Source organism: Heptranchias perlo, chromosome 1 (genome assembly GCF_035084215.1).
Source record: "Heptranchias perlo isolate sHepPer1 chromosome 1, sHepPer1.hap1, whole genome shotgun sequence".
NCBI classification, from domain to species: Eukaryota; Metazoa; Chordata; class Chondrichthyes; order Hexanchiformes; family Hexanchidae; genus Heptranchias; species Heptranchias perlo.
In genome coordinates this window covers 33,342,290-33,365,268 of record NC_090325.1, presented here as the reverse complement: position 1 = coordinate 33,365,268, position 22,979 = coordinate 33,342,290, and the positions used below count along the sequence as shown (strand labels likewise).

General features: G+C 41.0%; 1 protein-coding gene across 1 annotated transcript in view; it reads right to left on the bottom strand.

The window, feature by feature from the left end:
* Positions 1–17,385, bottom strand: part of me2 (malic enzyme 2, NAD(+)-dependent, mitochondrial) — a 76,027-nt gene extending 58,642 nt beyond the window's left edge. Inside the window, exons 1-2 of the mRNA XM_067989403.1 lie at positions 17,213–17,385; positions 3,443–3,564 (exon numbers count right to left, since the gene is read on the bottom strand). Of these exons, the coding sequence (XP_067845504.1) occupies positions 3,443–3,550 (108 nt within the window). The 5' untranslated portion in view covers positions 3,551–3,564; positions 17,213–17,385. The remainder of the gene's footprint in view (positions 1–3,442; positions 3,565–17,212) is intronic.
* Positions 17,386–22,979: the final 5,594 nt, after the last annotated feature.

Genomic DNA, 22,979 nt, shown 5'->3' with positions numbered 1-22,979 from the left:
TGGGAAACATGTAGATGGCAAAAATGCTGAACAAATATTTTGTTTCAGTCTTTACGGTAGAGGACATTAAGAATATCACAACACTGGACAAACAGGGGGCTCTGGCAGGGGGGGGGGGGGGGGGGGGGGGGGAGGAGCTAAATACGATTAAAATCACTAAGGGATTGGTACTCAGTAAATTAATGGGACTCAAGGCGGATAAATCCCCTGGACCTGATGGCTTACATCAGAGGGTCTTGAGGGAAGTGGCAGTAGGGATTGTGGATGCTTTGGTAATAATTTTCCAAAATTCTCTGGACTCGGCAAAGGTCCCGGCAGATTGGAAAACTGCTAATGTAACACCCTTATTTAAAAAGGGTAGTGGGCAGAAGGCTGCAAATTATAGACCAGTTAGCCTAACATCTGTGGTGGGTAAAATTTGAGTCTATTATTAAGGAGACAGTAGCGGAACATTTGGATAAACATAATTTAATAGGACAAAGTCACCATGGCTTTACGAAGGGGAAGTCATGTCTGACAAATTTGCTTGAGTACTTTGAGGACATAACGTACAGGGTGGATAAAGGGGAACCAGTGGACGTAGTGTATTTAGACTTCCAGAAGGCATTCGACAAGGTGCCACATAAAAGATTATTGCTCAAGATAAAGAATCACTGGATTGGGGGTAATATTCTGGCATGGGTGGAGGATTGGTTATCTAACAGGAAGCAGAGAGTTGGGATAAATGGTTCATTCTCAGACTGGCAACCAGTAGCCAGTGGTGTTCCGCAGGGGTCGGTGCTGGGTCCCCAACTCTTTACAATCTATATTAACGATTTGGGGGAGGGGACCGAGTGCAACGTATCAAAGTTTGCAGATGATACAAAGATGGGAGGGAAAGTAGAGAGTGAAGAGGACATAAAAAACCGACAAGGGGATATAGACAGGCTGGGTGAGTGGGCGGAGATTTGGCAGATGCAATACAATATTGGAAAATGTGAGGTTATGCACTTTGGCAGGAAAAATCAGAGAGCAAGTTATTATCTTAATGGCGAGAAACTGGAAAGTACTGCAGTACAAAGGGATCTGGGGGTCCTAGTGCCCTAGTGCAAGAAAATCAAAAAGTTAGTATGCAGGTGCAGCAGGTGATCAAGAAGGCCAACGGAATGTTGGCTTTTATTGCTAGGGGGATAGAATATAAAAACAGGGAGGTATTGCTGCAGTTATACAAGGTATTGGTGAGACCGCACCTGGAATACTGCATACAGTTTTGGTGCCCATACTTAAGAAAAGACATACTTGCTCTCGAGGCAGTACAAAGAAGGTTCACTCGGTTAATCCCGGGGATGAGGGGGTGGACATATGAGGAGAGGTTGAGTAGATTGGGACTCTACTCATTGGAGTTCAGAAGAATGAGAGGCGATCTTATTGAAACATATAAGATTGTGAAGGGGCTTGATCGGGTGGATGCGGTAAGGATGTTCCCAAGGATGGGTGAAACTAGAACTAGGGGGCATAATCTTAGAATAAGGGGCTGCTCTTTCAAAACTGAGATGAGGAGAAACTTCTTCACTCAGAGGGTAGTAGGTCTGTGGAATTTGCTGCCCCAGGAAGCTGTGGAAGCTACATCATTAAATAAATTTAAAACCGAAATAGACAGTTTCCTAGAAGTAAAGGGAATTAGGGGTTACGGGGAGCGGGCAGGAAATTGGACATGAATTTAGATTTGAGGTTAGGATCAGATCAGCCATGATCTTATTGAATGGCGGAGCAGGCTCGAGGGGCCGATTGGCCTACTCCTGCTCCTATTTCTTATGTTCTTCTTATGTTCTTACAGGCCATCACGCCCAACATCTATAGTAAGTAAAACAGAGAGCACCCTGAAGGGAGAAATAATGGAGCACATGGTAAAATGTGGACTACCGAGAGTTAGCATGGCTTTATGGGAGGAGGTCATGTCTGACAAATTTGTTGGTCTTCTTGGAAGAGATAACAGACTTATCGGATAAGGGGAAACTCCGTAGATATTATATTTAAGCAAAATTTTCTCAAAAGTGCCACACAAGAGATTGTTCATAAAACTGAAGTGCACAAAATGGGAGGATGCAAACTGTATTCATCACAAGGAGCTACATCATAATTAGGGATTGGGATATGCCTCTTACCGTCAAAGACCATTATTGTGTAAGTTCAACATAAATGATACAGCAGTGGGGTCAGAAAGAAAAGCAGTCTAAGCTTTCCGCCAATACAAATTGGGAGGGGATGCAAGTAACAGGGGCAAGTGAACCAAATAAAGATTAAAGATTAGACAACTGGGCTGACAAGTGGTAGGTGTCTTAATGTGGACACGGTGATGAGACTGGGGAAGAGGGACATGCAGTAGCAATAGAATGTTAGCCACCAACAGGACATAACAGAGGAAGGGGGTCTGGGGTATTGATAAATAGCAAATTGGAGAGCATCAACATAATGTGTAACAGCACCAAAAAACAAAACAAGATCGTTGGGTATATAGCCAGAACTATGTCCCAGGGCAATTGTATGACAGCACTTGTTTGATCACATCTGCAGCACTGGTCACCACAGTACAGTAGGGCCATCGTTGCTTGACAGGAGGCCAAATAAACTGATGTGGGAGTTCAGCATCAAAGTTCAGCATCAAAGCTACAAGACTAAAAGCAGGGAATGTTTAAATCAGAGGAAAGGCAGCACAGAGATCTCACTGAAGATTATGTTTCTAAGGGATATAGAAAAAAAATGAACTCAAGATATAAAAGTGTTTATCCTACATTAAATAATGTTGTAATAACTAGATTTAAAGATGGAAATTGACCAAGTGGTCACCCTCCTAATCATAACTCCTTTGGCTTGACGTCTCTTTTCTCCCCCAATCCTCTGGAGTATATTGGAACCTTTTTTGGGGGTTGCAGGTGCTATATAAATGCAAGTAGTTGATGTAGAAAAACAGTACCTTTCCTTAAAAAATGTATTTATAGTAGTATGGGCAAAAGCAGAATGAGAAACTTTTAGAACTTGTGTTTTTTGGCACTAAGCAAATTGGTGTCTGGAACAGTGGTATAAATAAGAGAAAACAAAAGCAAAAGTTCTGATGGACAGTCACCGACCTGGAACATTAACTCAGTTTCTCACTCCACAGATGTTGCCTAATCTGTTGAGTGTTTCCAGCATTTTCTGTTTTTATTTCAGTGTAAATAAGGGCTCTATTTAATACAAAAAACAAATGATGTTTTGCACTTGGGAGCAGCTTTGGGAAAGCAATGTGAAGGACCAATTATACAAAATTTATGTCTGAAGGGAGACAAGAGAGAGAGAAACAGAATTGTTTTTAAAAAGTCAAAATTCAGAGACTAGTGGGACTTTTCCATAAATTCACTATTTATCTTTTTAATTTATGAAATAAATTATTCTGCTCATTGTTCTTTTGAAAAAAATTAAATACCTTATTTGTTCTGGGACTCAACATTAATGGTTTACCCTTCTCCTTCGTATGCACACACCGGCACATGTAAACACATGGTCTCACGGCCAACTTAAGTTGAGACAGCATCTTTAATATCCAGTCTGCAGGAGTTAAAAATAAACCACGTTAGCCATTTTAATAACATAAGTTGATAGCATTCTAATATTAGAATACAATGTACATGGATTCAAGCCCACCTTAGAATTTGGATTCAAAAGCTCAAAATAAAACCCACTCAGGAACATAGGAACAGGAGTGCCCCCTCCAGCCATTTGATAAGATCATGGCTGATCTGTAATCTAACTCCATATACCTGCCTTTGGCCCATAATCCCTTAATATCAGGGTGACACATTGCATCAACAGGGGAAATCTAAGCAAAACAAAGCATTTCAAACAGGCAAGAGGAATTTTAAAATCCTTTTAAAAATCAATTCAGAAAATAAATTCCCTTCATATAGGTCAGATGGTTAGCAGGATTTGCAAAGAAAAGCTCCCAGAAGTTCAAATATCTTTTGCGCAAGATTTGTGTCATTTTAAAAAAAAATATTGACAAGGTTTTTGCAGGGGTACAAATTCCTCTACCTGCCACACCCTGTCATTTCTTCAGGTCATGCATCAATGCAGCTGAGGTGAATAATTTGCCTCCATTGTAAACCTACTGCAAGAAGGTGCTTGAAAATGGCAATATGATGCCCCTTTCCCTCCACTGACGTGTTGCTTTCAATATTTTCGCAAACCATCCCCAGAAAAAGGATGCCAGCTTAGAGGCTTAAGCAAACATGGAGTGTTAATACCTGTTCACACAGTTTGTATGGGCTTGTGGAAATAAGCTGATTTTGGACTGGCTGGTGTTCACTGCATAATACTTTGTGGGTCACCCTCTCTGCGTATGCACTAGAACATCACTTGTGCAGAAGAAGTGACCCATGATGTATTATGGGGTGAACTCCAGCTTCCCCAAAATTAGTTGATTTTGCAAAAAGAGGATTGGAAATATTTTCAACACGGCAGCTGCTCGATAAAGATGAAAGCTCCAGTTCCCCCAAAAGCAAGGTAAAATCTGTGCTGAACATATACAGGCACTTGATTCAGTACCCCTACAATTGGACATCTTAAATTCACTATTCATAAGAAAATCAGATGTGGAACAAACACCGGTACCATGGCCAGAAGTCAGTCCTCTGGATGGACCAAAGATTACAATGTTTAATAGTTACTACTCTCATTCTAAATCACACATTCAAGTCTCATTTGGTGCAACAGGGAAGCAAAATTAGATAAGATCACCAATGTACACATCTTTAATTAAAATCAAACATTACAATTTGAATTATTCATGGCAATCCAATACAACTAATTACTTCTGGTTAGCAGGAAGTAAAATGAACACCTTTTCAACCAGATTGCACCAGAGCTTAAAATGAAGGCTGCTGAATCACTAAATAGACTAGTAGCTGACAATAAAAGTCAATGATCCAAATGAGTTCAACTTCCTGCATGTTTAATGTACGCATGTACAATCACAGTTCAGTAATCATACATTCACTCAGAATAGGCACTCCCAGTCATGGTCCAACAGTAGTTCAAATTGAAGCCTAGTTACACATTTACCCATGTTTATATCCCAAATTACAAAGTCACACAGTGTAATATGTTGCTTGACCTATTTCTAATGAATAAAAATCTCCAGTAGTTAAGAAAATCTAAGAAATTCAATACTTCACGGTGAAGTACCCTCCAATTCTGGCCTCTTGCGCATCCCGGATTTTCATTGTTCCACCATTGGTGGCTGTGCCTTCAACGGCTTAGGCCCCAAGCTCTGGAATTCCCTCCCTAAACCGCTCCACCCTCCTTAAAACCTCTCTCTTTAAATCAGGCTTTTAGTCACTTTCCTAATATCTTATGTGGCTTGGTGTCAAATTTTATTTGATAATGCTCCTGTGAAGCGCCTTAGGATGTTTCAGTACGTTAAAAAGGTGCTATATAAATGCCAATTGTTGTTGAAAGCTTGCCAATGGCAAAAATGGTTGAATGCTGAAGTCCTCTTTGAGCTGATGCTGGCAACTTAATTTTCACCAGGGTGGGGCAGAAAAAAGTGCAGAGCTTATGCATTCACTACATAAGGCACACTGTCCACATACCCCAAATAACACTCTTAACTTATGCAAAGTCAATTAAATTAATTATAATTATTACTTTTAGGGATCATTTCTATAGTTTAACACTCAAGAAATATGTTCTAAAATGGCTGGAGCAATTTCCAAGAACATCTCTTCCTCAGTGGACTTACGATCAGTGTTAACCGCAGTTTTTTTGTTGAATTTTAGACCCAAAGTGTTGCAGCTTTTGCAAGAAAATAAGATTTGTCCTAAAAAATGAATGACTTTGGTCGAACAACAGCAGCAGGTAAGTGATCTATCAACAAGTTATAAGTTTTGCATCTGGTGCCTGCCTGCACCCTACACACATGCTGATGTTCACTTCCTTCTTACTAAATGTGGAATTAACTTTTTTTCCCCCAACCACCATCTCAAAATAAATGTTCAAATCATATTCCCGAAAAATATTCAAGTTCTTTGAGCAGCCATTATGGGTTCCCGACCCACCACAAAAAGTAAAATTTATAAAAACCTAACAATTCTGGAAAAATAATCTTATTCATTCCATCTTCCAGTATCTCCAACAACTTCATTAGCCTTTCCTGTGTCTCTGGGGTGAAGCAGAAGGCAGGCCAATTCCTTAGTGCTTTAATTCTTGAGCTGGGCAATGGGTTGCAATTGATTTTTATGTCTTCATGCACAGCTCATGAGCTTAGTGCCCCTCACTAACAGTTTTACGGCATGGCTCATTCATACATGATTTCTGCACATGGAATTTATGTTTTCCCAGCTTCTGATCATGTGCAGTACAGTAAAAATAAAAACAAAGAAGGAAAAACACAAACAAAAAAGGATGAAAGGGAAAACCTAGGAGAGGAAAGGAATGCAAGCTAGGAAGTAAGGGAAAGTTTTTAAGAAGAGCCAAGTGAGGCAGCAGCAGCTCCCCTCAATCCTTTGCCTGGGCACCCTCCCCATACAGTCACCTGTCATTCTGTAGGTCCTACCTCGCCCATTTTGTTTTTGTCCTTTAAAATTTTAATCTGTATGCAACCCCGCAGGACCTTCACTAGATTTAAACTGAAACATTTCACCTCAACCTCAAGACATTAGTGTTTCCTGCAAACAAGATCTAGCCGGGCAAGAATTGTATTAGTCGAATGTCAATTAAGTCCCTTCACAGGTACTGAAGGTCTCAGTAATGTTCAGTTTATGGCATACACAGATATATTATTTTACACCAAGAACTGAAACTTACAATAGAAATTAAAAGGGAAAGGATTAGATAGATACTGAATTTTGATTCTTTGTCTCAAATTTCCGACATTTTGAAAGCAAAGAAATGCTTGCACATAAGCTTATGACTAAGGTCATCAGCAATAATCAGAACCCACACTGCTTTTGAGTCACCAGCAGATAAAGTTGGAATCAGCACAGAAATACAGAAGATAGAAATTGAGGAATGCTTAAAAGGTCATGCTTAATTGCTTGAGTAGCATTCTAACTGTAGATAAGGATAAAGGCAACAAGGCTATAAAATGCACTGAAGTTCACATCCATTTGTTTGAATTGCTCACTCTTATCTCTTCCCTTCCCGTTTTGGTTAAACTTTGTGCGCTTTACAGATCACCAATAGTACTTGTGTCAACAAAGAAAAAAAGAAAGATTAAGCAACATTTGTATAATTCTGGAAGGGGTGGGGGGAAAAGAGACGATGTTTTTTAAACTTCTTTTTATCTGTCACTCTGATGAGGCACTTCCCATTTAATGTGCTATGAAAACATGCAAAATGATTTGAACAAAAATTGTGAGGATGCAGTTCTTCAGCTACTACAAGGAAATCTCCACACCAGTCTTTTGTTAGAGTATCATGTTTTTCAAAGTTAAAACACAAATGTTCTGTTAAAGTGCATTACAATGCAAAACCATTCAGGAGGTTCTCATGGCACCAGGAGCCACGTGCAAAGCTTCAATAGTGTTTGGAATTATCAAAACCCCTCAGATCACTAAACTATAGGTTACAACTTAACCTTTATATTATTAACCCTGCACTTTGTGATTCCTCTTACCCTGCAAGCTAAAGTCATATTGCCTTTGCAATAGTACTTTCTAAATTTATAGAAAATGGCATTAGCTCTCAAGTTATCCATCATCTTGTAAGTTCTGACCTAAACCCCAAAGATCAGCACAGTATTTGGCATGGTCATTCCATTAGCAATTTTACTGCCTATGCTACACACCTGTGGAATTCTGCTCTTGAACACTCCAGTGAATTATTTGACACATGGTTTTGACATCTTCAAATTCTCTGACAGGGTCAAACATCATGGACTTCGAAATGTTACCATCACACGGCCTCCCACTGAAGCCATGTTCATGCTAACGATCAAGAGCTGTAGATGTTGAGAGTCAAGTTTACAGTATTAGGTCAGTCGACCTATCGCCTTTTGCTAGAGCAATCTAAAATTAACCCCACTTTTCTGCTGCCTCCCCCTGATCCTGCATCTTCCTTTACTTCAAATGTTCATCCAATTTTCCCTTAAAAGACACAATGGTCTCCACCTCACTCAGTGGCAAATAATTCCATACTCCAAAAACCCTCTGCAAAAAGAAATTTTTCCTAACCTCTCCAGGGACAATTTTAAATTGATGACTCCTTCTCAATCTCCAAACAGAAAAAAAAAAAGAGTCTCTCTATTCATTATCAAAACCCTTAAATAAAATGTTAAGATACCTCTTAAAACTGCTCTACTCAAAAGGAAATAATCTCAGTATCTCAAATCTCACCTCAGTTTCCCAACATAAAAGGCAAATGAAGCTGGTTTAGTGATTGTGTTCATTCAAAAAGCCTTGCAATTAAAATGATCCTAACTCTTCTTCCATTGGCTAAAGTCTATCAACGATGGTCAAAAGGTTCATCTGGGCTAATGCCAAGGACCAATTATGCTACTTGCCAACAAATTCATGAGGGCGTCTTTGGGGTCTGAAAAGCGCAGGAAGTTGACATCTGACGCAGCAGGCTGTAGTGTGGATATATCTACATAAAGGTTGGAAAAGTCACTAAGAGCTTGCCGCACAAACAAAAGGTATCAAAGATAGGAGCAATGGGAGGAAGCAGACTCCTAGCTAATAACAGGACAGCAGCCACACGGAATTCCAAAACACTTCTCTAGGCAAGGGGTGGGTGAAGGGAGAACAGTGACAGAAATTGCTGGCTTGCCTTGAAGATACCCTTCAGCCAAAGTCATCCTTCAAATAGTCCCTCAGTCTTGCATGAGAAGGGGCAAAGGCCCCTGCACAAACATATAAAAAAGGACAGGAATAGTCCATCAAACCTGTCCCATACGATAATAATGCAACTTATGCACACCGTGATCCCCATCTGCTCCCTCCCACCAACCAACCATGCGTCCCCTGGAAGAAGAAAAAAAACTCTAGGCCACTTTAGGGAAAGAAAAACACTGAGGGTCAGACAGGAATTTCCCAAAGGTCATCTTTCTTGAAAGACAGCAAAGTCTAAATGTAGTTTAAGCTTGTGGATAGAAGGCTTTTGTCTAAAAAGAAGTTTTCCATCACTGTTCAGGATTCCTAGCCATGCAACAGAAGGGTCAAGATGTTAAATGGAATGGCGACAAAAAGGAAAAATAGTTGCAGGGAGATAGCAGGAAGTTGTCCAGCCTACATAGGTCTGCCAAGAGAATCCTGGAAAGGGTTTCGGGGGGGGCGGCAGGGAGGGGAAGAAAGGGGAGGGGAGGTCGAATCTACCTCATGGCAGGCTTGTCCTTTGCCAAAGCCCCTCAAGGACTTGAAGAGGTGGTGTCAGATAATCTGATACATATCACTAGATTTGGACATAACACTAAAAAGCAAATGCCTGTTGTAGTTAACCAAAAAAATTCAGACTTGGGACAGCTGCTAGAAGGTATTACCTGGAGGCCATGTATGAGAACATATAATCATGTCCAGAATTTGGTTCCTACCATGGTTGGGCTGCAGAGACAAGCAGATGCTGCTGCTGAAGCTCAGCACTTCCAACAGGCAGAACCAGTACTTGATAGAGTATGACACATGTCCATCCTGTGGTCAAGAAGACGGTAACTACACACTCATTAATTCTTATGACGAGTTGTGTCATTCACTATACTCTTGAGGTGCTCCTGCCTATTGCCATCTGCTTGGCAAAACTTCAAACCTGTGCTGGTCTGTTATCGAAATGACCAACCAGCTATTATCCTCTTCGGCGTGAAGTAAGCAGGGTATATCTAGGATCAAGCTGGTTCCACGATTACAACAACCACATGCATCTATATAGCACCTTTAACATAGTAAAACATTGAGTAGAATAAGCCTATACTCTCTAGGGTTTAAAAGAATGAGAGATGAAATCATTGAAACATAGGATTCTGAGGGGGCTTGACAGGGTAGATGCTGAGAGGTTGTTTCCCCTAGCTGGAGAGTCTAGAACTAGGGTAGGATAAGGAGTCAGCCATTTAAGACTGAGATGAGGAGGAATTTCTTAACTCAGAGGGTTTTGAATCTTTAGAATTCTCTATCCCAGAGGGCTGTGGATGCTGAGTTGTTCAATATATTCAAGGCTGAGAAAGATAGATTTTTGGACTCTCGGACAATCAAGGGATATGGAGATAGGGCAGGAAAGTGGAGTTGAGGTCGAAGATCAGCCATGATCTTATTGAATGGCAGAACAGGCACGAGGGGCCATATGCCCTACTCCTGCTCCTATTTCTTATGTTCTTATGTCCCAAAGTGCTTCACAGGAATGAACAAACAAAATTTCACACTGCGACACATAAGGAGATATTTGGCCAAGCTTTTGGTCACCTGTCCTAAGAGGTAGGTTTAAAGAGGTAGGTTTTAAGGAGCGTCTTAAAGGAGGAGAGAGGTGGTGAGGTGGAAAGGTTCAGGGAAGGGATTCCACAGCTTAGAGCCTAGGCAGAAGGCACGGCTGCCAACGATGGAGAGATTAAAATCGGGGATGCGCAAGAGGCAAGAATTGGAGCAGCACAGAAATCTAGGAGGCTTGTAGGACTGAAGGAGGTCACAGAGATAGGGTGGGGCGAGGCCACGGAGGGATTTAAAAACAAGGTTGAGAGTTTTAAAAATCAGGGCATTCCCAGACCGGGAGCCAAATATAGGTCAGCGAGCACAGGGGTGATGGGTGAACAGGACTTGGTGCGAGTTAGCATACGAGCAGCAGAGTTTTGGATGAGCTCAAGTTTATGGAGGGTGGAAAATGGGAGGCCGGCCAGAAGAGCGTTGGAATAGTCAAGTCTAGAGGCAACAACAGCATGGATGAGGGTTTCAGCAGCAGATGAACTGACATAGGGGTGGAGATGGGCAATGTTAAGGATGTGGAAGTAGGTGGTTTTAGTGATGGAGCGGATGTGGTCAGAAGCTCATCTCAGGGTCAAATAAGATGCCAAAGTTGCGGACGGTCTGGTTCAGCTTCAGACAGTTGCTAGGGAGAGGGATGGGGTCCCAGAGAACGGTGTTTGTGGTTCGGTCTTCCCAATATTTAGTTGGAAGAAATTTTTGCTCATCCAGTACTGGATGTCGGACAAGCAATGTGACAAATCAGGAGACAGTGGAGAGGTCAAGGGAGGTGGTGATGAGATAGAGCTGGGTGTCATCAGCGTACATATGGAACCTGACATTGTGTTTTCGGATGAGGTCACCAATGGGCAGCATGTAGATGAGAAATAGGAGGGGCCAAGGATAAGTCGTCGGAGGACTCCAGATGTAACAGTGCAAGGGCGGGAAGAGAAAGCATTGCAGGAGATTCTCCAGCTATGACTGGATAGGTAAGAGTGGAACCAGGGAGGGTAATTACTTAGCTACGGCTGGGAATTTTTTTTAGATTCTTTGAGAGAAATTCCAATGTATCTAAATAAAGAGAAAATGGTTAGAAATAGCCAGCAGCATGGATTTCAAAAGAAATAATTCACAGATCTTTGAGGTGGTAACAGACATGGTAGATGTGGGAAATGTAGTGCATGTTGTGTACATGGACTTTAAGAAAGCCTTTGACAAACTAAACTTCTCTAATAATGTTCCAAATGATAAGGAGTATGGAATTAGTGGGAGGATAGTAAATTGGATTAAAAATTGGTTAGAAGGGAGAAAACAGAGAGAAGAACATAAGAAATAGGAGCAACAGTTGGCCATACGGCCCCTCGAGCCTGCTCCACCATTCAGTAAGATCATGGCTGATCTTTGGCTTCAACTCCATTTTCCTACCCAATCCCCATATCCCTTGAGTCCTCTAGAGTCCAAAAATCTATCTCTCTCAACCTTGAATATATTCAATGACTCAGCATCCTTAGCCATCTGGGGTAGAGAATTCCAAAGATTCACAACCCTCAGTGAAGAAATTGCTCCTCATTTCAGTCTTAAATGGCTGACCCCTGATCCTACCCTAGTTCTAGACTCTCCAGCCAGGGGAAACAACCTCAACATCTACCTTGTCAAACCCTCTCAGAATCTTACGTGTTTCAATGAGATCACCTCTCATTCTTCTAAACTCCAGACAGTATAGGCACATCCTACTCAATCACTCCTCATAGGACAACCCTCTCATCACAGGAAACAATCTAGTGAACCTTCATTGCATCTCCTTTAATGCATGTGCATCCTTCCTTAGATAAGGAGACCAAAACTGTACACAGTACTCCAGGTATGGTCTCACCAAAGCCTTGTACAATTGTAGCAAGGAGTAAAAAGGGCAGATTTTCAGCGTGGCGGGAATTGGGTACTGGGGCAACTACTGTTCACCGTGCAGATCAATGATTTGGATATAGGCCTAGAAGGAGTGGTGGCGAAATTTGCAAATTATATCAAAATAGGATGTATAGTTCTGACAAAAGGTCATTGACCTGAAACGTTAACTCTGTTTCTTTATGCACAGATGCTGCCCGACTTGCCTAGTAATTGCAGCATTTTCTGTTTTTATTTCAGATTTCCAGCATCTGCAGTATTTTTTTTGTATAGTTAATTATTTGGAAGACCAAAGGAGGTGAGGTGTGAGTGACTGCCCTTCACAATAAGGCAGCATTTGACCGAGTGTGACACCAAGGAGCCCTAGTAAAATTGAAGTCAATGGGAATCAGGAGGAAAACTTTCCAGTGGCTGGAGTCATTCCTAGCACAAAGGAAGGTGGTAGTGGTTGTTGGAGGCCAATCATCTCAGCCCCAGGGCATTGCTGCAGGAGTTCCTCAGGGCAGTGTCCTAGGCCCAACCATCTTCAACTGCTTCATCAATGACCTTCCCTCCATCATAAAGGTCAGAAATGGGGATGTTTGCTGATGATTGCAGTGTTCAGTTCCATTCACAACCCCTCAAATAATGAAGCAGTCCGAGCCCGCATGCAGCAAGACCTGGACAACATCCAGGCTTGGGCTCATAAGTGGCAAGCAACATTCGCGCCAGACAAGTGCCAGGCAACGACCATCTCCAACAAGAGAGAGAGTCTAACCACCTCCCCTTGACATTAAACAGCATTACCATTGTCGAATCCCCCACCATCAACATCCTGGGGGTCACCATTGACCAGAAACTTAACTGGACCAGCCATATAAATACTGTGGCTACGAGAGCAGGTCAGAGGCTGGGTATTCTGCGGCGAGTGACTCACCTCCTGACTCCCCAAAGCCTTTCCACCATCTACAAGGCACAAGTCAGGAGTGTGATGGAATACTCTCCACTTGCTTGGATGAGTGCAGCTCCAACAACACTCAAGAAGCTCGACACCATCCAAGATAAAGCAGCCCGCTTGATTGGCACCCCATCCACCACCCTAAACATTCACTCCCTTCACCACCGGCGCACAGTGGCTGCAGTGTGTACCAGCCACAGGATGCACTGCAGCAACTCGCCAAGGCTTCTTCGAAAGCACCTCCCAAACCCGCGACCTCTACCACCTAGAAGGACAAGAGCAGCAGGCACATGGGAACAACACCACCTGCACGTTCCCCTCCAAGTCACACCATCCTGATTTGGAAATATATCGCCGTTCCTTCATCGTCGCTGGGTCAAAATCCTGGAACTCCCTTCCTAACAGCACTGTGGGAGAACCGTCACCACATGGACTGCAGCGGTTCAAGGCAGCGGCTCACCACCACCTTCTCAAGGGTAATGAGGGATGGGCAATGAATGCCGGCCTTGCCAGCAACGCCCACATCCCATGAACGAATAAAAAAAGTTGCAAAGCGATGTTGATATGATTGGGGAAATGGACTAAAAAGTGGCAGACGGAATTGAAAGCCAGCAAATGTGAGGTGATGCATTTTTGTAAAAGAAGTAACAGCAGTAATTATAGTCAATGAATGTAGGCTTGGTGCTGCAGAAGAGCAGAGGGATTTGGGAGTACAGGTTCACAGAACATTGAAGGCAGCATCTCAGGTTGATAACACTGATAAAAACTAATGGAACGCAAGGTTTTTATCATGATTTATAGAATATAAAAGCCAAGAAATAATGAGGAGCCCATGTAAAATCTCAAGACCTGTAGTCTTGAGCTCTACACCATAAGGACAGTGAGGCTTTGGAGTGTGTACACAGATTCACTAGGATGCTACATAGCAAGAGGAAATACAAATGCAAAGAAAGACTTGAAAAAAATTGGGTCTTTTCTCATTGATTAGAGTGAGATGACAGATGTGTTTAAAATTATGAAAAGATGAGGCCGGGTAGATAGAAACAGACTGTTTCAGGTAGTTAAGGGGTCAAAAATGAATGGCCATTGATACAAGATTAAATGCAAGAGAATTAGAACAGAGAACATGAGAAACTACTTATTTACACAGAGCTATGAGCACATGGAATTCACTTCCAGAATTAGTGACTGAGGCAGAAACTGTAAACATTCAAGATAGAATAGATGGATGAAGGAAAAGAAGAAGTTGAAGCAATGAGAACAGAGTGGGTAAATGTGATTAAAACTATTTGCTAGCCAAGGGTAAATGCTAACGTGGACTGGTTGGGCTGAAAGGTATTGTATCTTCTACAAAAAACCAGTGCCTTGTTCAAGTGTTGAGACACAAATTCCTTGAGGGAATCTCACACTTGGCTTCCATGCATGACAGTCACATTGGGATCAGGCTCTCAAGCCAGACTGGCACTTTAATGCCAAACAATCCCTTCACCTATGATTAATGTACATGGCTTCACTTTACACCTTTCAAATGTACATCACTATTCTACCACTTTCTTTTGGTGCACACAGCCTCCCTTTACATCTTATGAAGTGAAAATAGATTACTCAATCATATTGAAAGCATTTTAAAAGCAGTTATCTCTAACTGAAGTGGCTTCCACCTCTCTATAGAAGATCTACATTTGCCATCTTAAAAGGATTCTGCAAGCAGATACAATCCCAACAAGTAGTTATTTCATTGTTTGTTATGGAGCTAATTTAGATTTCTAACATTAAATTAATGACAAAAATCAGTAGTCATGTGTTAACTGTCAGTCACAGAAAATCTCTGCTTATTTCTTCCAGAACTATTTTATTTTAAATACATATCAATACTGCAGTGTCAATTTATCAGTGATCATTGCATCCAATACTGACACAAGTTACTAACCTATATCGATTTTAAACTAGGATTAGTTCCAGCTTTTCCCACTTCCACATAAATTATACAAACAAGAAACGACTGAATTAAAAAATATTCCATAAATCAGTATTACACACAACTGGCAGATGTTGTAAAGAATAGTACAGATAGGGCTATCTTTTAAGGCAGTAACATCTGGAGTTATCAAAATAATCTGTTTCAACAATCAAAATGATAATACCTCTGTCTGCACTGCATCTTTGTCCACCAATCTCTTGGACAGATCTATCTTGCCTTAATGTGCATTTAATGTGAGCTGTCTGGAAGTTGACCTGATTCATCACTGTCATATATTTTACTACTATCTCTGCCCGTCTTTATCTCTTCTCTCCCCATCTGTTCACCAAAAAACAGCATGCCAACACTCCAGATATAATGCTGTCTAATGTAAATAAATTCCTGTATCATACTTAGGGGAGCTAGAATGTCTTCAGCTTTTTAAATGACCTTCCCACAAAGCCAGGTTTCTTATTTGTAGCCCAGCCTGTAATGAACCAAAGCATAAATTTCAAGAATGTAAAGCAATTAAGCCATGTCACCTTAAAAACAGACATCTACATTTTAAGCAGAAGAGTAATTAGTCTGGTGCCTTCAAAATAAGAGCAACCCACCACTTAAAGAAGCTAGAGTTTCAAGAATGCAGCCCAACTAAAGCCTTTTAAATGAAGGAAATGCTGGAATGATTTCTCCTCTAACATTTCCTAGCAGTAAGAACATTTTTTTTAAACAGCCACTTTACAAAAAACAACCACAAAATAGTTTGCGAGTGCTATACCAATTTCATAACCAGACAGAGTAGGACTCAAAGTGGCCAGGCTAAGATGGCAGCCAAGGAAGCATTTATTTGAGAGAGCTCCAACTTTTTTTTTTAAAAAGTTGGACTATAACTTGGTGTTGTAAAATTGTTTACAATTTTTTTAAAAAGACAGTTCATTCAGGATTTAGATAACAAATCACTAAATATTGCATTTTTAACTATGACATAACCCCACTTAATAACATCTTAATCATTTTAAGAGACTAAATAACTTTACAATAGTCATCAGAATGTTTACAGGAACCTTCCCTAGTTTCATTTTAAACAAGGGTGAAGAGAGAAACATGTGGCAACCAATCTCACATGGTTGTATAATGTAAAGGTAGCTGTAGTGCAGTTTTAAATTTGCATCAGCACAAAAATTGCAGTATTTCAAGACTACTGAGCAAACAGGATGTCACATACTAATCTGAGTTTGTATTAAATGTAGTACAACACCAGCTATAAAGTTATCATATTGTTCCATACACTTACAGATCCTCTCAATGTCCTGCTAGCCCTCATTTTCTTCATATAAATGAACTGCATGTTTTAACTGGTCTTATATAATCTGATTAATGTCTGGTCATTAACCAATATTACAAGTTCTACATTTATTGAATACTCTCTGAAAAACACAGTCCCACATATCTACTTAGTGATCCATCACCAGGATGGACACTACAACCCCAATGCCAGTTATCCCAGCACTGAACTTGCTAGATCATTCTTACTTCTGTTTATGCAGCATAAAAATACTAATGGTAAAAACACATGTCATTGGGGGGGGGGGGAGGTGCAACCAAGATTAGTAATTCCTCGTTGAGTTTCTTTTATAAACTATATGGAATTTGTACCATTTCTTGAAAACACTTCCCACAAAAAGAACGGTCTTACAGAAAGATAAATTGTAACGGAATGATATAATTAAACGGAAATAATCTGAATCAGATAAGTTGATTGCTCCACTGTGCAACGGCCCAGTCGCATCCTCAGGAACTATCACTACAAGCAGCATCCTCACGATAAGCAGCATCCTCTGCACAGACCAACTACTGGACCACGATCACGGGAGCCTCGCCTCTCTGGTCGACCGGCTGCGCATCTTCCAAAGTGCAGATTCCCAGCCGTCGGCGATTCCATTATTTTAAGATCAGGAATACCGTACTGTACCCGCTAGAACTTAGGTTAAAATTCCCCAGGGCCGGGCGGGAATAACTTACTGCGATGTCAGTCGCCTCCTCCGAACTCACGCACGGCGAAGTCTGCCCTCACTATCCCGTTCGCCGTCCACAGTCTCGCTTCCAACGACCACAAGGCTCGAGCACCTGGTTCCACTCCCCAACCGTCACCGTTTCTTTAGGTCATAACCTTAAAACCGTTTACGTCCCAAATCGGCCCGTTGACGCGCGCGAAACGCCGGCCGCCCTCGACCAATAGGGGCGAACATAGAGAACCATCTGGGCGGGGTAACGCCTTGTGATTGATAGCCGAGTTGGTCCAATGGGAACGCGAGAAAGCGAGCGAGCGAGCGCGCGCTGTTGTTTAATTTAGATTAGAAAGAGTGGGAGGAAATGAGAGTTTATTAATATGTCCTTCCTCTTTAGATTAAGGTTATTGTTCATGTCTGTAGTAAGAGGTAAAAGAACAAATTTTTTTTTTCCAAGCAAAATCTTCATATTTAAATTGTTGCTGTACTGCGAAAGAGGGCAAAGTCGGATAAATAATGATTGAAGATTACATGGAATGTTTGTTTGCACCTGCTAAAAAAAACTTGCACTAATGATCCCAAGACAAACTTTTTAAACTTTAAAAGTGCACTCCTTTCTGTTTGATTTTTTTTTTGTTGTTGTTAAGAAAATCGACAATTGTCCTGCCAACCTTGTGGAGGGTCTCCCTCATTGTCAGGTTGCTTCAGTGACGGGAAGCGACCCAGGACAGCTGTTTTGCAAACCCGGGTGTAATTTCAAACCGGCCAGAGATTGAACAACTACGTTACGAACTTAAATAGTTGTAGCAATCGGGCTGGATTTTGCCCTGAGCAGCGAACTAATGGCGCCCGCCACTCGGTGAGACTTGGACTTGCCCATAAACTTTTCATGGACTTTTGCACTGCAAGTTCCTCTTATCGGATGCTAAATCCAGCACAACACCCTCTCTCCAGCATCTGGGACCTCTGTGAATGGGACAAGCTGCTGTGTATCCCCTTAACTAATCAGATTGAAGCATGTTAATAAGCCACTCAGACACAGAACTAGGAAGTGTTCGTTAGAATAGTAAATTCATATAAAATCAGTTACAGAAAGCAAAATAAAGGGAGGGTAAGAAATATTGAACTAAAAGACAGACAGAAAAAGTAAAAATTATTTTTTTTAAATGTCAGACAATTAAAGCATGAAGGAATAAGATTCCACACTTGTAAAAGTAAATTTTCAGTGTAGGAGAGGTCGTTTGGCAGTCATTAAGACTTACCACGCCTTACACTTAAAAAAACTTGATTTACCTTTTTCTGGCGAGGTTAGTTCATTTCCATCAGGCCAGTAGAGGAACTTTGCGCTGTTGCAGTCATTTCAACAGTGAGTCAGCAGGTGAGATCTTCCTGTAAAGCTTCTGGAGGAGCAGAGCATCTGGTACAGCAACTAACTAATTTCCGTGTTTAACTGCGCAGGTGCAGTCGTCGGAAGTTGCGTTTTGATTTGCACTGAAATAACAGTGAGCGCTGTTAGACTTGCTGTTATTTTTAGAGCAAAATCCAGCCTATTTTTTATACTTTATTCATAAAATTTGCAACAATACATACAATATAGTTGTCATATCATATTCCAAACGTACACAATACAGATTATACAATTTGCAGGTTACATCAAGTACAGTTCAATGAACACGTTGTACATAATTACAGTTCATGACACTCTAGGGTGCCTCATTGCATCTCACTCAATATTGATTACAGGTGCATTACAGATTCATTACATCAATTTGAATTTTACATTCTGCCTGAGGGGGGTTTTTCCCTGATTGCATTCCCTCGGTATACAATGGCAGGAAGGCTCTAATCGGTTGCCTTTCCCCACAGAGCCTTTGCGGCGGCCGCACCCAGCTTCAGTGCATCCCTGAACACGTAGTCCTGGACCTTGGAATATGCCCGTCTGCAACATTCAGTCGAGGACAGCTCCTTGCACTGAAAGACCAGCAAGTTTCGGGCAGACCAAAGGGTGTCTTTCACCGAGCTGATGGTCTTGCAGCAGCAGCTGATGTCCGTCTCGGTTTGTGTCCCCGGGAACAGCCCGAAGAGCACAGAATCCTGTGTAACGGAAATGCTTGGGACGATCCTGGACAGATACCACTGCATCTCTCTCCAGACCTTCTTTGCAAAGGCACATTCTGGAAGGAGGTGGGTGACGGTCTCGTCTCCACCGCAGCCTCCTCGGGGACAGCGCACGGTGGCGCTGAGACTCCGGGACTGCATGAAGGATCTGACGGGAAGGTCCCTTCTCACCACCAGCCAAACTAGGTCTTGGTGCTTGTTTGACAGCTTTGGTGATGAGGCGTTCTGCCAAATGACATTGACAGTCTGCTTGGGGAGCAAACCGACAGGATCCACCATCTCCTTTTCCCGCAGGGAGCAAAATCCAGCCTATAGTATTTTTAGAAATGTTGTTACCTTTCAGTTATTGTCTTCTCTGTGGCTGTTCTGTTCCCAGGCTGCTCTTTCCATTACTTATTTGAGTGAATGTGAAATATAATCAACAACTTCAGATCAAAAAAATGTTCCCATTTTTTGGACAGCAAGTGCTGGTCATGGTTCTGCTGCTGCCATTTACAGCTACTCCTGACCAAACTTTTGTTTCTTAACCTGTCCGAATACCACCTTTGCCTTGCACCATCATCCCTTTTGTCATTTAATCTCTTTTGCCCTCTACCCTATCACATACAACTTTTTTGTTCTTTCCCTGATTTCCAGCATCCGCAGTATTTTGCTTTTGGTGAGATGAAACTGGGGTCCTAGACAACATGTGCTGTTTGATGTGCCCCTCCCCCTTGCTGTATTTTTGCATTTTTTTTTAATGTCATGCTGGTTCATCACACCTGTTCTTGCTAATGGTCACAAATGTGCAAACTGAAAACAACTTGTGACCCAATTCACTTTTGCAGCAAATTTATTTAGTGTGACTTTGGTTGTATATGTGTCACATAAATGTACTGTGAAAAATACTTAGCAGACTGAAAAGAACACTGTTCCAATGAATATCTAACTGTGTTTCCCCTAAAATTAAAATAGTGCAGAAAAACACATTAATTCTGAAAAAATGATCTTTATTCATTTTTGGAGCTATTTACATCTACATCTTAATATCCCAATAAATCTGGAATAATTTCAGAATATATATGCTTTTAAAAAATAAAACACCAAAGCTTTATTTCCATTTCACACATTTTGAGATACATTGATTTATAAAAATGCACATTGGAATTCTGTATTATGCATGAGTTACAGTACTGTGCAAGACATTCATTTCTGTCACTATTTTCAAATATAAGTTTTGTTAATACAGTGCATTATCAAGATTGATTTTTTAACTTTAAATTGCAAAGCAACAGTACTCATTTTGCAGGCCTACATTCATAATAAAATATAGCGAAAATGTTTTTGAGGCCACTTTTAGGTAGATCTCCTGAGCTGGCAACCATAAGAACATAAGAAATAGGAGCAGGAGTAGGCCATAGGCCCCTCGAGCTCTGCCATTCAATAAGATCATGGCTGATCTTCTACCTCAACTCCACTTTCCTGCCCTATCCTCATATCCATTTTCTTATGTAGGTCAAATTTATTTTTAAAAGGCCACCATCTTCATGAAAAGAGACAAACCTCTTTATTATTTACTTGCAAAACAAAATTCTGACATGGTGATATCAATTGCACTGAGATTTATTGTATCACTTGCTTGTCACGGAGAATGATGCATAACTTTTCTGGCTCTTCGGCCCATGATAACAATGCCCCTTTAAGACCATAGGGGATGAAAAAGAAATAAATCAAGAGGCCTAACACTATAACAGTAAGGCACAACTATGGTCTCAAATTCCTACTTTCCAAATAGTATTGTGAGTTCATCAGGTATACAATATACCTTACAAGCTTACAAGACATCTCGGAGGTTCCTGTATCACCTGCTCGTGGCTCCCGACATTGCAGCCAAACTTGTCACATCTGACTGCAATGTCTGGAGCCAGCAAAGGTGACCTAGATTCCTCGCAGATAAAGAAGAAACATGTACAGTGTAGTGGTTTAATTGTCAAGAAACTGTTAGGGTTATTACAAGTCGACTCAAGTGTGCAGGAGGCCTGTATTGTAACCAAAAAATCCACAATGGCTTTTGATATCCCAACATGCCAACAATGCAAGTTTATTTTCAGTACATCACCAGTCCCAAGACTTATATTCACTATATAACTGCATGATGTTAATGCTTTATTAATAGAAAAAGTTTTATCTCATGGGAAGTGCTTTGAGCCTTGCACTTATTGCTCACTCACTCCCTTTGAGCTTCACTATTTTGTACAAACTGAATTGTACCTCCAATGATGATGACAACTCATGAAATAGTCTTCGTATTTCCTAAAAATGATCTTATAACTGAAAAGAGAGCACAACAATAAAAGCCCATTCACCCTGATGCCCCAGAACCAGTCTGCAATCCACACAACAAAAAAGACCCCATAAATATATTTTGATCTGGTTTATTAATTTATTTTTTACCTCACACTTATCCCTCTCACTTTCTGTCCTTATCTTTCTTTTGAAGTGGCAAATGATTCAGGGATACAAGTCCAACGATGGCCTCATCCCTCTGGTACCTTATTCATTTGGCCATTCCTTATGTAACCCCAGGTAGTGAATGTCAGCAAGCTATTAGACATAGGATCTATTGCAACCGAGCCGAATTCTGTTTTTCCTTCTGACATCTACACATATGCTACAGCTGGGGTTGAGTTAAGGTCATTAAAACTAGGTGCCCAGATCAGTTCATTTCACCCTCTCCCTAATCTGGGGACACTGAGGCCAATTGTGTGCACCTACAGCTGTGTGGTTGAGTTTGGCTAACTCAGCACCTGCCAGAACACAGACTTTCGTGATCTTCATGACATGTTGCACATACCCATTGAGTTACTTACTTCGAATTTTAACTAGTTACAGAATGTAACATGCTCATTGACTGTAACTCACTCATGACTTCATCACTCATCAATAATCAAGTTGATTTACCCCTTTAATTGTATCCTACAGACATTACATATAGAACAATAGATATTTAGTTCATAGACACAGAAATGTTGGTACAAGAGGAAGCCATTCAGTTCTTCGAACCTGTGCGGGTATTATATATCAAAACTGTCCATTCTAGTTCCTTTTTTCTGTATCCTTTAATAGTTTCAAGAATTTTTCGAATTTGCTCTTAAAAGTAAGTAAATGAGTTCAGAGATGATCAGCAAACTGGGTATATCTGTTCGACAGTAGCATTGTTATCAGTGTGCTAATAGGTTGTTTACCTGACTAATAGATTAGGAGATTGTTGTTTACTGAAGTATTTAGATGACGTCATAAACCAGCAGTGTTTTTGTAGTTCATCTAATCACCAAGATTAAAGTAGTACTTTATGATTATTTTAGGATATCTGTTTTTTGTTTAAACACTGGCTGGTGTTCTATGATATTGCTTGCAGTAAGTCTGATGATAATGTTTTATAAGGAGGAATGTTATAACATGCAGTGTGTTATTCTACTGCTCAAGTGAAGCTCTGTCCTTTTAAGGCCACAAAGTCTAATTGTTAAGTAAACACAGCCTCTGGTCAATTAGAGTTTAATTGTCATTTGGTGAGGGAACTGTATCGATTTGAAAAATGCTCATAGGTTTCAGGCTGTGTGTTAGAAGCATTCAGCATTTAATGGCTGGTTATCTTCCTTGATTTTTAAGATTGTTTTGTATCT